We start from the raw sequence: 14,516 nt of genomic DNA on the forward strand, positions 1-14,516 counted from the left end.
TTTTTGTTTGTTTAGCAAAAAATAAAACTCCGAGCTGTAACTAAATACCACCAAAAGAAAGCTCTATTTGTGGGAAAAAAATGATAAAAATTTCATTTGGGTACAGTGTTGTATGCCCGCGCAATTGTCATTCAAAGTGCATCAGCGCTGAAAGCTGAAAATTGGTCTGGGACTGAGGGGGGTTTAAGTGCCCAGTAAGCAAGTGGTTAAACAGGACAAATAGAGGGATGGACTCTATCCAAGGGAAAAATTGACAGTACTAAAAATCTGACAAATGTTCTAATTCTTCTCCAGTCTATGAAAAACTAAAGCTGGATATACACAATTTTCTGTCAATTTTTTTCCTTCAGATTTACCAAAATCATGTAATATGGAGGTCAAACATTAAGAGTTTCAATTTGTATATAATCAGGCAGGCCCTTGCACTACATGGTTTTGGAAGCAATCAGCCAGGAGCCTGTCAGCCCAGGCCGGCCCTGCCCCACACTCGCCCTCACCTCATTTCCACTGGCCACATGCGAGCAGGCGAGTGGAAATTTTGAGGGCTGCGTGGTCACACACCTTGCTCCTCCAACCAGATGCCCATGATTGCACGGTCTCAGAGTAATGGACAGCCCCGTAGTCTTTTTTTTTTTTTATAATTTTTAGTTGGCAAGAATTTTTTTTTTTTTTTTAGAATCGCAGTTGGGCTTGAACTGCTTAGGTTAAATCGGTCTTTCAGTTCAATATTCGGCTTTATGCAATCTGCCCTGGACTAGATTTCGAGCAGCCGGCGGAAGGATTTATAACTGCACAGCGGCGGAGGGATATGAGAAGGCAGTCACATCATGCACCCAGCATGTCGATCTCTGCTGCGCTCTCTCACTGTGCACATTACACCCTGTGTCAGGCGGCAGGCCAGCGCCACCTATCTGCACAGCTTCATACTGCAGCACACAGAGGTGGTCACTAGTCACCTCACTCCGGAGCTCAGACTTCTCCTGCTCACCCCGCGCTGTAAGTACTGGCACCTCCGCCCCGAACACTGGCCCTACGGCGACCCCTACTGGGCGATCTACTGGCCTGGAGGACAAGCGCTGGTCCGGTGAGTGTATAGAAACAATATAGAACTCTTGATTAGTGGGGGCAGAGCACCATCTAGTGGCCGCGGATTGATATTACAGCAATTGTGTTTTCCTATGTGACGTTGGAATAGTTTTGTTTAGTTTTGTGTCATAGTGTGACCGATTTACTAGAAGTGCACGTTGCTCACTTTGCATGGGAATTGTCACTTTACTGAATGCGCTGAAAAGCAAAGCATATCTAAGTCCTGGCATACGCCCATACCACATGTCTTGTGTTAGGCTGCATTCACCCCTGAGCGTAGCGTTTTCTGCTGCGTTTTTATTTTTTATTTTTTTACATTTTTGCACAATTTTGGTGCGTTGGTGCTTGTGTTTTTATACAGCATTTTTGAGCTTTGGCTTTTTTTATTAGCCAATAGAGAAAACTGTTGCATCATTTGTTGCTAGGTAGTTCAGCTTTTTTTTAGCTTTTGCATTAGCTTTTATCTATTATTATTATTATTATTATTATTAATATTTTTTTTTTCTTTAGGGTAAGGAGTTAGAGTTAAAGTTAGGTTAGGATTAGGAGTTGGGGTTAGGTTTATGATTAGGGGTTAAGGTTTTTTATTTTATTATTTATTTTTTGTTAGGTTTAGGGTGTTAATACTACTACTACTACTACTAATACTAATAATAATAATAAACAAATAAATGTAAAATGATAAAACAATAATAAAAATAATCATAAATAAATGTAGCACTGACCCCCGAAGGAGCGGCTGGTTTTGCTGGGCTTACCGTTACTTTCTCCACCTCGTGCTCGTCTAGGGGTTTCCCGAGGTTGATGGCCCAATAAACTGTAGAGACCGACACTTGAATCCTTTTAGGAATTTTTATTTGCAAAACTCTGAACAGAACACAGTCTCTCAGTTGGGAATAGAGGGTATGGGTAGTAAAGCTCAGGTACTCTCGGAACTGCTGACACTAGAAATGTCTCTCTCTAACTGATCCAGGGAATAGCCATTCGCAACTGGATATTTCAACTATCGGATAAATCCCCTTTTGGTAAATTTAGCAACCGACAGGTGATTTAAGTATAGCAAAGTCTCTGCCACAGACTTGATTGTAGAACTTTAGAATAGAACAGAATGTCTCTCACAGAAACGTAGTTGTAACTGAAGGATGAAATTAGGAACTCTCTTACAGTACCAGTATCTTGCAGCCGGTCTGGCGATACCGTAAGAATGCGGATTCACTTGGTGTCCTTTCAGCTTAGCTTCCAGGCTACTACCGAGCAGCCAGCCTCGTGCGTGGCTCTCTTCTGAAGAGTCCTCCCCTGGTTGCGTTCTCAGTTGCTGGGCCTCTCCATACCCGAGACAGCACCGGACCACCTTGGAACCCTCCTTCCAGTTACTGTGCCTCGGGCCAGCCAGCCGCGAGACTCGGAAACAGATGGATCCGCACCCCAGGCCATGAAGGCCTCTGGGGGCTGGTCAGGAGGACCAGGACCAGGGAGTCAGAACGTACTTCTGGACCGGAACCTCGAATCACGTGATCTCAGCACCTTAAGTACTCTCTCCCGGAATACACAGCGAGAAAACGCACCCACTGATTGGCTCCGGGAGAGTGATTGGTTCCCAATGCGTCCAACCAGACTGCGTTCCAATGCCTGCCAAAGGTGACACCAACACCTATGACCAGGCAGAACATATTACTACCGTCCAGCCAAACTGATACTGAGACCATAATTTACTGAAATTAACCCTAAAACCCAACTATGGTCTTAGGAAAACTAAATTGACAAAAACATAGCGCATGCTCCTCAGGAGCCCGGCACTACTTAAATAATATATTTAATAAATTAATACTAAGTAATAATAAATAAAGAATTGACCCCTAACCTTAACCCCTAACCTTTAAAAAATAAATAAATAACTAATAACCCTAACGATATATATATATATATTTTGTTTTGTGTGGGTATGGGTGTTTATTTATTGTTATGTTGTTATTATTATTATTATTAATAATAATAATAATAATAATAATAATACAAATGTATTATTTTTTAAAGTTAGGGGTTAATAACTATTATTTATTTATGTATTGTAACATGTTGTTTTATTTATTTTATTTGTGTATTTATTTATTCATATATTACTATTTTATTTAGAATTTTTTTTTTCTTCATTTGAGCAGAAAATTGTGCAAAAACGCATGACAAAAAGCGCGAATGTGCACAAAAACACACGTTTGGCGCGTTTAAATGCCCAAATCTGCCCAATTCAAGCTACAAAAAAAGTTTCAGAACTTTTTTTGAGCTTCAGGCGTTTGGCTTCAGGCTACTTGGAGTGGAGATGTGAACCATCTCCATAGAGAATAATTGATTTTTTTTTTTTTTCCTCCTCCAGCATTTTGTAGCTTCAAGCTACAAAACGCTCAGGTATGAATGGGGCCTTGAGAGTGCCCTCACTCTGGATGAAGGAGCACAGGGAGCACATTTGGACAGCAGCATTGTCCGTCTGGGGGGAGGGGAGTGTTAGCTGTACTAGCAAATTTACATAAACTAACAAATTCGAGCCCAAATCCAACTAACACTTTCTGACTAGTTACCATAAGGCCTCTTTCACATGGACTGTCCATTCAGGTCCCCCTGTCAGTTTTAGATGGACCTAAACGGACGCTCCATAGACCTCTATGGAGCGACGGATGTCAGCGGTGACATGTCTGCTGACATCCGATCCGCTCCGATCCAAAAAAAGTGTGAAGGAGGAAAAACCTACTTTTCCATCCGTCATCGGATCGGGTGAAAAAGGACTCTACGGTCCGTCCTCATCCGATTTCCCTCATAGGGGAGAGCGGCACTCTGACAGGTCCGTTCCTACACAGTGTGCAGAGACAGACCTGTCATCTGCCTGCTCAGCAGGGGATCGGCGGAGCGATTCCCCTGCTGAGCAGAACGGGCACCGTACATGGACACGTCTGTGTGAAGGAGCCCTAACAGTTTTGTTCCTTTTGGGATAAAGGTTTTACATAAATAAAAGCTGAACATTGTAAACAGCCCTGTCAGTGTTTATAGTTTGTCTCAGCCTTCTAACTGCTACATCACCAGGACAGCATTTTCTGTTTAAAAAAAACAGACTTGCTGGCCAGATCACTAGGTGAAAATAAGGGAAAGAAAGCCTAAAAAAAATAAATAAAAAAATAAAAAACTAAAAAAAACTAATGCAGCCACCACATCTACAAATTGGTAAGCTGCAAAATAATAAATGTTTGCTTTTGGGTTTACTACTGCTTTAATGCATAGCATAAAGCATGCAAGCGTACATGCATTAATGTACTGCACAGATGTAAATGGCACCTCACTGTTGAAGTGCTTGTAAACCCTTTACAACCACTTTAAACTACAGGCAAGCCTATAATTAGGCTTAAGTATAGCTGCACTGGATATCTCCTAAAACCGGAATGGTTTTGGAGATATCGCTGTATTAAGCCAACTGAAGCAATGGCACGTACGTGCCGTTGCTTCAGTTGTACTGTGTCGTTCCAATGACATCATCACGGCTCACAGCCACGATACACCGGAAGTAATACTAGCTCATTATGCCTTTTGTCTTTCAGGTTTTTTTTTTTGTTTTGTTTTGTTTTGTTTTTTTACCCGGGTTTACAACCAGTTTAAAGTGTTATTAAGCCCAAAACCAAAAAATGTATTACATTGCAGCTTACAAATTCTTCGATGTGGTGGCTGCATTCAATTTCATTTGGCTTTTTTTACCTGGTGATCCTGCCAGTAAGTCTGATATTTTTCAACTTCCTTTAACAAACCAAGCTGTCCAGACAGCAAAGCAGCTTTTATTCATTTGGGTAAAACCTTTATCCAAAAAGAAAAAAAAAAGTTTGTTATAACTGCTTATTAACCACTTCAATACCGGGCTATAGTTATATGACATCCGCAGATGGGATCTCGCCGCTCCTGCGAGCCCCCGGGTGCCCGCAGAGCAGCGATCGTGGATGAGGTGTGTCCCTTGGACACAGCCCATCAAAGATCAGGGTAGAGAGCCAAGTACCTGGGTACCTGTTACAGTCCATCTGAGTACCCGAGTACCTGTCACAGCCCATCTCAGTACCTGTCACAGCCCATCTGAGTACCTGTCACTGCCCATCTAAGTACCTGTCAGCACCCATCAGAGTACCCGAGTACCAGTCACCAGCCCATCATATTACCCGAGTACCTATCTGCAGCCCATGCCTCATAGAATATATGTTGGGGTGTTTTCTTTCCAAAATTGGGTCATTTTGTGGGCAATTCCACTGACCTTCAAAAGTGTGATGGGTAGGAATGAAATGAGATGTGTAATTTATGCTCCTAGAACGCCTGAAGGTACTACTTCAATGTTGGGCCTCTCTATGTGGACTGGCTGTGTAAAAGTCTCACACATGTGGTATCGCCATACTCAGGACAAGTATCAGAATGTGTTTTGGGGTGTAATTTTTGCTATATACATGTTATGTGTTAGAAATATCTTATAAATTGACAACATTGTGTAAAAAAAAAAAAAAAAAAAAAAAAAAAAAAAATAGATTTTCATTTTCTCTCCACGTGTTCTGAAGACTTGTGTAAAAAAAATGAACAGTTCAAAAGACTCATTATGCCTCATAGAATAGACGTTGGGGTGTTTGCTTTCCAAAATGGGGCCATTTTGTGGGTAATTCCATTGTCATGGTGCTCCAGGGCCTTCAAAAGTGTAATAGGTCGTTAGGAAATTAGAGGTGTAATTTATGCTCCTAGAACACCTGATGGTGCTCCCTGCATGTTGGGCCTCTGTATGTGGCCGGACTGTGTAAAAGTCTCACACATGTGGTATCGCCATACTCAGGAGGAGTAGCAGAATGTATTTTGGGGTGTAATTGGAAGTATGCATATGCTGTGTGTGAGAAATAACTTGTTATTATGACAATTTTGTGATAAAAAAAAGAAATTAAAGAAGAATTCTTAATTTTCCCAAGAATTGTGGGAAAGAAATACAACTTCAAAAAACTCACCATGCCTGTTGCTAAATACCTTTGACTGTCTACTTTTCAAAAAGGGGTAATTTGGGGGATATTTGTATTTTCCTGACATTTCAGGGCCTCAAGAAATTTTCAATGATTTGAGCCATAGCTTGTAGTCTCTATAACTTTCACAGAGACCAAATAATACCCACTAATTTGGGTTATTTTTTCCAAGTAGATGTAGCCGTATAAATTTTGGACAAAATTTATGAACAAAAATTACTTTTTTTTTTTTTTTTCAAAATTTCCACTCTTTTTTCACTTATGTCGCAAAAAATAAAAAAACCCAGTGGTGATTAAATACCACCAAAAGAAAACTCTATTTGTATGAAAAAAATGATAAAAATTTTGTTTGGGTACAGTGTTGCATGACTGAGTAATCGGCATTCAAAGTGTGAGAGCACTGAAAGCTAAAAATTGGTCTGGGAAGAAAAGGTGTATAAATGTCCTGTATTGACGTGGTTAAGTGTTAGTTGGAGTTCAGCTTAAATTTGATAATCAAGTCCATCTAAATCTGCTAGTACATCTAATAATGCTCTGGCCCCAGACTGACAATGGTTCTGTCCAAATGTGCCCCCCTGTGCTCCTTCATCCAGAGTGGAGGCACTCTAATACAGGAGGTGTGTTACTGGCCAGATCACCAGGTGCAATAAAGTAAAAAAAAAAAAAAAAAAAGCCTAATAAAATAAAACAAATGCAGCCACTTCTAATAATTGGGAAGCTGCAATATATTGCATTCTTGTTTTTGGGTTTAATACTGCCTTCATTTTGTTAGAGACGATCTGAGGTTTAAAGGTATCAGGGCATTGTTTGAAAATCAGCAGCTGTTACACACGACCGGATTTTCCGGCAGACTAGGTCCGATGGAATCAGTCCGTCGGACAATCCGATCGTGTGTGGGATAATCCGATCGTTTTTCACATAAAGAATCCAACGGACCTAGAAATAGAACATGTTTCGAATCTGTCCGACAGACTAAATTCCTATCGGGAAAACCGTTCATCTGTATGCTAGTCCGACGGACCAAATACGACGCAAGGGAAGCTATTGGCTACTGGCTATTGAACTTCCTTGTCTAGTCCCATAGTACGCTATCACGTTCAAAACCAACGGACTTTCGAACAGACTTAGTCTGTACGTGTGTGGCCAAGTCCGTTCGTTCGGAAGGTCCGTCGGAACTCAACCGAAAGTCCCTCAGGAAGACCATCGGACCTAGTCTGCCGGAAAGTCCGGTTTTGTGTAAGGCCGCGTACACACGCGCGGACTGTTCGCCCAACCTTGTCCGCTGAACAGTGTTTGGGCGGACAGTCCGCTCGTGTGTGGGGCTTCAGCGGACAGTTTCAGCGGACAGTTGGCCGAACAAGGTCTTACGGAAATTCCGAAAAACTGTCCGCTGAAACAAGGTTTCAGCGGACTGTTCGCTCGTGTGTAGGCTTGTTCGGCCAACTAAGTCTCGCGCATGCTCAGAAAGGATTTCCACGTCGGAAGGTTGCATTGCAGTGTATAGGACGTCGTATTTTTCGTCCCGTCGTACGTGCCGTTCACGTCATCGCGCACGGTTTCAGCAAACTGTTCGTCCGTCGTGTGTGGCCATGTCCGTCCATGCTAAGTTTGAGCGGACTGTTCGCTCAAACTGTTGGACGGACAAAGTTGGGCCAACAGTCCGCGCGTGTGTACGCGGCCTAAGAGGCATTAAAGTAGATCTAAACAAAATCACTAATATCTCAATTACTAACTAATACTTTTATCACTTTTTCCGTCCATGTGCATGAATATGACATCCTGCATGGGGGTCTCTCAGTGATGTCAAGGGGGTGTGATCACCTGGGGACATCACCAGGGGACCCTGCCCCCGTGTTTACTTACCACTGGCAGGAGGGGAAAAGTTGTCACTCGGCGAGTGTCTCTGGACGGGACTGGCCGCGTTCAGCCGGCAGTGGGATTTTTTTCTTGCAGGTTGCCGGTTGGCGTTCTTGTGATTGATGCTGGATTTACATGGGCAGACTGCATTCTCGGCTAAAGGGTTTGGTGTGAATTTTGGGGTGACCCCCACACCATTTTTATGTGGCGTGAAGTTCCCTTTAACCACTTCAATAGTTGGCACTTTATTTCAGACATTTTTTTTTTTTTTTTTTTTTTTTTTAGACAAATAGAGCTTTGTTTTGGTGATATTTAAACACCACTGGGGTTTTTATTTTTTTGCTAAAGAAATGAAAGAATGAAAGACCGAAATACTTGAACAAAAAGTTTTTCCCAGTTTCTGGTATAAAATGTTGTAAATAAGTAATTTTTCTTCAATGACAGGGACTGATGAGGCTACACTGATGAAGGCTGCGCTGATATGAGCTGATGAGGCTGCAATGATGTGCACTGATGAAGTTGCACTGATGCGTCGGCACTGATGGGAACTGATCAGCCACACTGATGATGAGACACTGACGAGGCTGCACTGATGAGGTGGCACTAATAGGCAGCACTTATGTGCACTGATATGCGCTGATGAGGCTGCAATGATGTGCAATGATGAGGCTGCACTGATATGTAGCAATGAAGCTGCACTGATGCATCTGCACTGATAAGCCACACTGATGACGAGACACTGATGAGGCTGCACTGATGAGGTGGCACTAATAGGCAGCACTGATGGGCACTGGCAAGCTGCACTGATAGGCACTGATGGGGCTGCACTGATAATCGGTGTACACAATGTACTCGCTGTGCCCTGTTAGACTTGCCAGTTCACAGAGACAGTGTGTGAGGAAAGGAATGCTGATAATCAGCAAGTCTGTTTACATATGACCAGACATGTCACTGACAGGTCACTCTCCTGGAGAAAACAATGGATGACGTTATTGCCAGGGGTAATCTTTATGTGAGATAATAAATACAGGACACAAAAACATACATTATTTTACCAAAAGTATTGGGACACCTGCCTTTACACGCACATGAACTTTAATGGCATCCCAGTCTTAGTCCGTAGGGTTCAATATATTTTTCTGACATGAAAAATAAATAGTGCACAGGCATACCGTCCAACTTTCTGAGATGGCATAGGACACACCCCCTGCAACGCCCCCTTAGCCATTTCACGCCCGTGCTATAGAGGAAAGACATCTACAGCGTGGACGCCAATTGCCGGGAGGGCGTCCCTGGACGTCCTCCTGTTTACTTCCCCAATGCGCGCGGGCACTCATCGGGGAAATTCTGCGTTGGCCGTGTCCCTTGGACACAGACCATCACAGATCGTGCTAAATTGCCAATCACAGCGGCCATTTAGCACGCGATCGGAGCTTCCAATGAGAGATGCCCTTGTATGTAAACATATGAGATCATCTCTCATCGCCGGCTCTCCCTCCTCACACAGAGACAGCGTGTGAGAAGGGAGAGCTGAACAGCTGCAGCAGTGAGTGAAAAATCTCACAACAAAGTGCCTACAGCGCCATCTGTCCCCAGTGCCACCCGTCAGCGCCATCTGTCCCCCAGTGCCACCCGTCAGCGCCATCTGTCCCCAGTGCCACCCGTCAGCGCCATCTGTCCTCAGTGCCACCTGTCCATTGGACCCCACCTCCTGCTTTGTGGAACTGAGCAATAGCCTTTGATCTGTGTGTTTTAGAAGGTTGTAAAGAAGAGAGGGCTTCAGATAAACAGGTACAAGTTATGTAGGAGGCTTTTCTTTCTCTGTGTACCACCTGAGGTTTGTCACTTGAGTTGGTATATGTAAGGGTTATAGAATTGAAGGTGAGTGAGGTCAATGAAGATATCTGCTCAGAGTTCCCAAATCTGTCTAACGTTGGCCATACACTATGCAATCTAAAGCCTCGTACACATGCTTAGATTTTCGGATGACCGAATGTCCGTGTTCTGTGGCATGCTATTGTCAAAAGTGAAGCGGTTACTCACGATAGGAAAATTTTCGTATGACAGAATACAACGTCAGAAGTGACGTAATGTGTTGAATAGATTTGTATGTATTCTTTCGCTTCTGACCATGCGTAGTCTTGCTCTTATGATTTTTTTTTTATACGAAAGCTGTACTAATGAAATGAAAATTAGATGTTAAGTTCACATCTGACAAATTTTAGTCTACACATCCAGCTTTTGTCTGCCAAAAAAAACAAAATCGGCTGTCGAAAGCACCGTACTAACGATCCGAAAATCGCCAGACAGCTCGTCCCTACGAATTACTGATTTTCGTATCCTGTGTATGGGCCTTAATTGTACAATCTTCTTTAGAGATACCAAAATGATATAATATATAGACATGTGCTGTTCGTTTTGTTCCAAATGGAAATTCTGCCGAATTTTCGTTTTTAGGAAATTCGGATGTATCCGTATTTCTGAATTACAATAGAACCGAACTAATCCAAAATAGCAAAAAAAAATTTGGAAGAAATTCCAATTCGAATAGTTTTCGAACACTTTTTGAATACTTTTTAATAAGTATGCCAAAACAATCAATAAACCCGCCCTGTTTTCACACTTCTCTGCGCTTATGAATGGAATGAATAAATAAATAAACAAACGGATAAAAAACAAATAAAACTGGTCAAATAATTAATTGGATCAATACTATAAAATAATTGAATCAAAAGTAGCTGCTGCTTTTTAGTAAAAGAACCTGTAAAAAGAATATACAAAAAAATTGTCCCAATAAAGAGTCCACTTTCTCATATATTGCAGCTCTTTGTCACTTTCCTCTGAATGAGAGATAGTAAATTTCTTTCTGAGTTTATAACAGCGGTGCTCAGTAGTGATTCAACAGATGTTATCGTGATTAAATGAAGGAACAGCTTCCACCAAGCGATTCACCACTCGTGATTCCCACGTACACTTTATGGGGATGCACTCACCAAAACGCCAGAAAAATAGAGCCTTCAGTATAACATCAGTCATAAGTGAACTCCTTCTTGGCCACTAGATGTCTCTATTACTGTAATGGGGCTCCGGTGTACCATATAAAAGGGATAAAATATGCAACCATAGCGTAATTCCATTTTATACCCTTTATTATTCCAATAGCCCCTCAATACAAAATATGCGTACCAAAAATAGTATATAAAGACAGCGTTTTTAAAATATATGTGTACTCTGCCTTTATCCTGATCCAAGACCGCCGGAAGCCTAGCAGGCATTCGCTGTGTACACCAGCGAGTTACTTCCTGCTTCCCGGGCTCCTTGGAACGCAGAGATGAGGCGCAAACGTCACTTCTGGTTGGTTACATCCCTGACGCTTTTTGTCATTTCCGACTTCGTCTAAGGGCCTATTTGAATACTTTTGAATTTGATTAGTTTTCGAATTTGAATAGTTTTCAGAACAGATAACTATTAACATAAAATAAAAGAATATAATATAATAGAGTAAAACAGAACAAAATAGAATAGAAAATACAAGAATAGAGTAGACTAGAATATAATAGAAACAAATAGAATAGAATAACAAAGAATATAACCACCTTCTGACATTCAGATAGACTAAATTTGAATTTGAATACATAAGGAAAGAATAGAATAGAAAAGAATATACTAGAATAGAACAGACTATAATAGAATAGAAAATAAAATAATAATAAAAAAACAATAGAATAGAAAGAATGTAACCATTTCCCAAAATTCAAACAGAATCAATTTGAATTTGAATAGAATCGAAACTAATGGATCAGAATAGAATAGAAAATAACTAGGGCTGTGAAAATTAAAGATTAATTCCTTGATTAATCGTTAATTTTTTTGACCGATCAAAATTTTTTTGATCGATCAAAATTCTTTTGACCGGTACTCACCTCTCCGCTGACTTCCCGAGTCTTCAGGGAGTTCCGCAGGAGATCCGGTGACATCACCGGACTCCTCCCCCCTTCCCCAAGTGCCTCCGTCTGCTAACGAAGGGAAGGGGGGAGGAGTCCGGTGACGTTGAAGTTTCTGATTGAACGTAACGTGTACGGGGGAGAAGCTACGCATGACGCCACCTGCTGCTGCCCTATGGAACTAACACAATTGTCGGCTTTACATGCTGTGTTTTTGATCATCTTTATGTGAGTAGTTTGTGTTTGAACACAAAAATGTAATCTTATACTTAAGCGGTGAGCACTTTGATATTTTCTTTCTACCCATGACCTGAGATTGTGAGAGAAGGTTATGGTCCATGTTAACCCTTTTGATACCCGCATGCATGACCACCTGTTTGCACAGGGGTCCATGCCATAAGGTGAGAGTGATTAGTTAGACCGGAGGTGGAGGGATTGTCGCGCTACTGTGGAAAAAAAAAATTACTTACGTCAGTGCTACAGTTTGAATTTAAAACGGTTGTGTGAACTGTGAAGTTAAGTCATGGATTGTGGAAACGAACTAGTGTCAGGTGATTGTATATAGTGTATACCACATTTACCACTGGCTAATGCAGAGTTGCAATGCAAGGAGATCATATAAAAGTAGTTGGATCTGTATGTGCGTTATAATTAATCGAAATTAGTCGATTAATCGATTTAAAAAAAAATCGATTAATCGAACACAAAATTTTTAATCAGTAACAGCCCTAAAAATAACAGAATAGTATAGAAAAAACAGAAAAGAATATAACCATCTTCCGAAAATCAAATTTTGAATAGAATAAATTTGAATAGAATAGATAATAAAATGAACAGAGAAGAATAGAATAGAATAAACAAATAGAAAAACAATACAATAAAAAAAACTATAGAATAGAAAGGATATAACCATTTCCTAAAATTCAAATAGAATCAATTAGAATTTGAATAGAATAGCAAAGAATAGATTAGAATAGGAAGGTTACATTCATTCTATGGCATTTTATTTTGTTGTGTTTTTTTTAATATATACTATTGTGTTATTTTCTATTCTATTCTATTCTACTCTATTCATTTTTATTCTATTCAAATTTGAATTGATTATATTTGAATTTTGGAAAATAGCGCAAAAAATAAAAACCGCAGAGGTGATCAAATACCACCAAAAGAAAGCTCTATATGTGGGGAAAAAAAGAGCCACGTCGCACGACCACGGAATTGTCAGTTAAAGCGATGCAGTGCTGAATCGCAAAAAGTGCTCTGGTCTTTGGCCAGCAAAATGTTCCTGGGCTTAAGTGGTTAAACTTGGGGTGCGTGTTATACGTCAACGAGTTTTTTATGCCTATAAATACAGTAATCGATTATGAAATTAATCGATTACTATTTTTCATAATCGATTAATCGGCCAGTAACATAAAAAAAACTAAAATGAGCCCTTACAAAAATAGCAAATAATCACTACTGTAAATATTACTTTCACAGTTCTACAGTAAAAAAATTAACCCCTTACATTAGCGATTCTTTTTTTTTGTACTATAAATATAAAGGGCTCATTTTCATTTTTTTACCCCATTATGTTACTAAACGTCTTAGACCTGGTTCACATCTATATGTTTTTGGTGCTTTTTGCAGAAACGCACTACAGTTCATTTACATGGTTTCCTAAAGGACACGTTCACATCTATGCTTTTTTCAGCCGCTGCGTATTTGGAGAGGGTCAGGGACTTTCTTTAACGCGAAACGGTGCTTTTTTGGTTCAATATACTTCAATGGAGAAGCTTCAAAATGGCATGTCATGTGTTTTTGCAGCAATTTATTTTTTTTGTAATCTGCCCAACAACAAATTGGCCAAAAAAAAAAGCAAAAACGCAAATCGCAGCAAAATCACGTGCGCTAAAATCAAAACGCACAGGAAAAAGCACTGCGGGAACAGCACAAAAGTAAACTGCATAGGTGTGTACCAAGCCTTATGCTGGCTACACGGATCAATTTTCAGATGAGAATATTCAGACAAAAAATCTTTGTACATTGAAGGAATGAATGAAAGAATGTTGTATGAAATTTTCACTTGTTTTTAACATCCTTTTTTTAAAATGAATGAATACGTACTGTACAGAGTATCACACCTTCCAAGGGGATGTGATACAGAATACAATTTGGTACAGCTTTTTATAAGAAAATTATAACATCACAGTGTATGGCGGGCACAGGCCCAAATCACAAAATACGCAATACATTCCTGAAAAATCTCCTCCACACCACATATGGTCACACTGACCCAACCACAATAACAAGTAAAAGGTCAGTTTGACAAAATAAAGATTAATTAAGTCAGGAGAGAAATTATATTATAAACAGGGACTTTCCATTTCAACATCATTTCTGGGAATATTATCTTTGATCATTTCTTTGGCAGGACATTTCATGTCATCCGGAGAGCAAAAGACACAATCAATATATGTGTTGCAATACTTAACAAATACCAAAAGAATTCAGAAACATTTTGCTAAGAAATCATTTTTATATTGAAGGGGAACTCTGAGTAAGTAACGATATGTGCTTCATGTATTTTCATATCTTCACAACCACATCCACTGTCAGAAAACTTCTTGGT

General features: G+C 40.4%; 1 protein-coding gene across 1 annotated transcript in view; it reads left to right on the plus strand.

Annotated features, from left to right (window-relative positions):
- The first annotated feature begins 810 nt into the window (after nt 1–810).
- ETFBKMT (electron transfer flavoprotein subunit beta lysine methyltransferase) overlaps nt 811–14,516 on the plus strand; it is a 79,908-nt gene continuing 66,202 nt past the window's right edge. The window contains exon 1 of the mRNA XM_077469296.1: nt 811–1,084. Coding sequence (XP_077325422.1) covers nt 828–1,084 — 257 coding nt within the window. The 5' untranslated portion in view covers nt 811–827. The remainder of the gene's footprint in view (nt 1,085–14,516) is intronic.

The sequence above is a fragment of the Lithobates pipiens genome, unplaced genomic scaffold (genome assembly GCF_037356315.1).
Source record: "Lithobates pipiens isolate NorthernLeopardFrog02 unplaced genomic scaffold, aLitPip1_a1.2 Scaffold_8, whole genome shotgun sequence".
In the NCBI taxonomy this organism is placed as follows: Eukaryota; Metazoa; Chordata; class Amphibia; order Anura; family Ranidae; genus Lithobates; species Lithobates pipiens.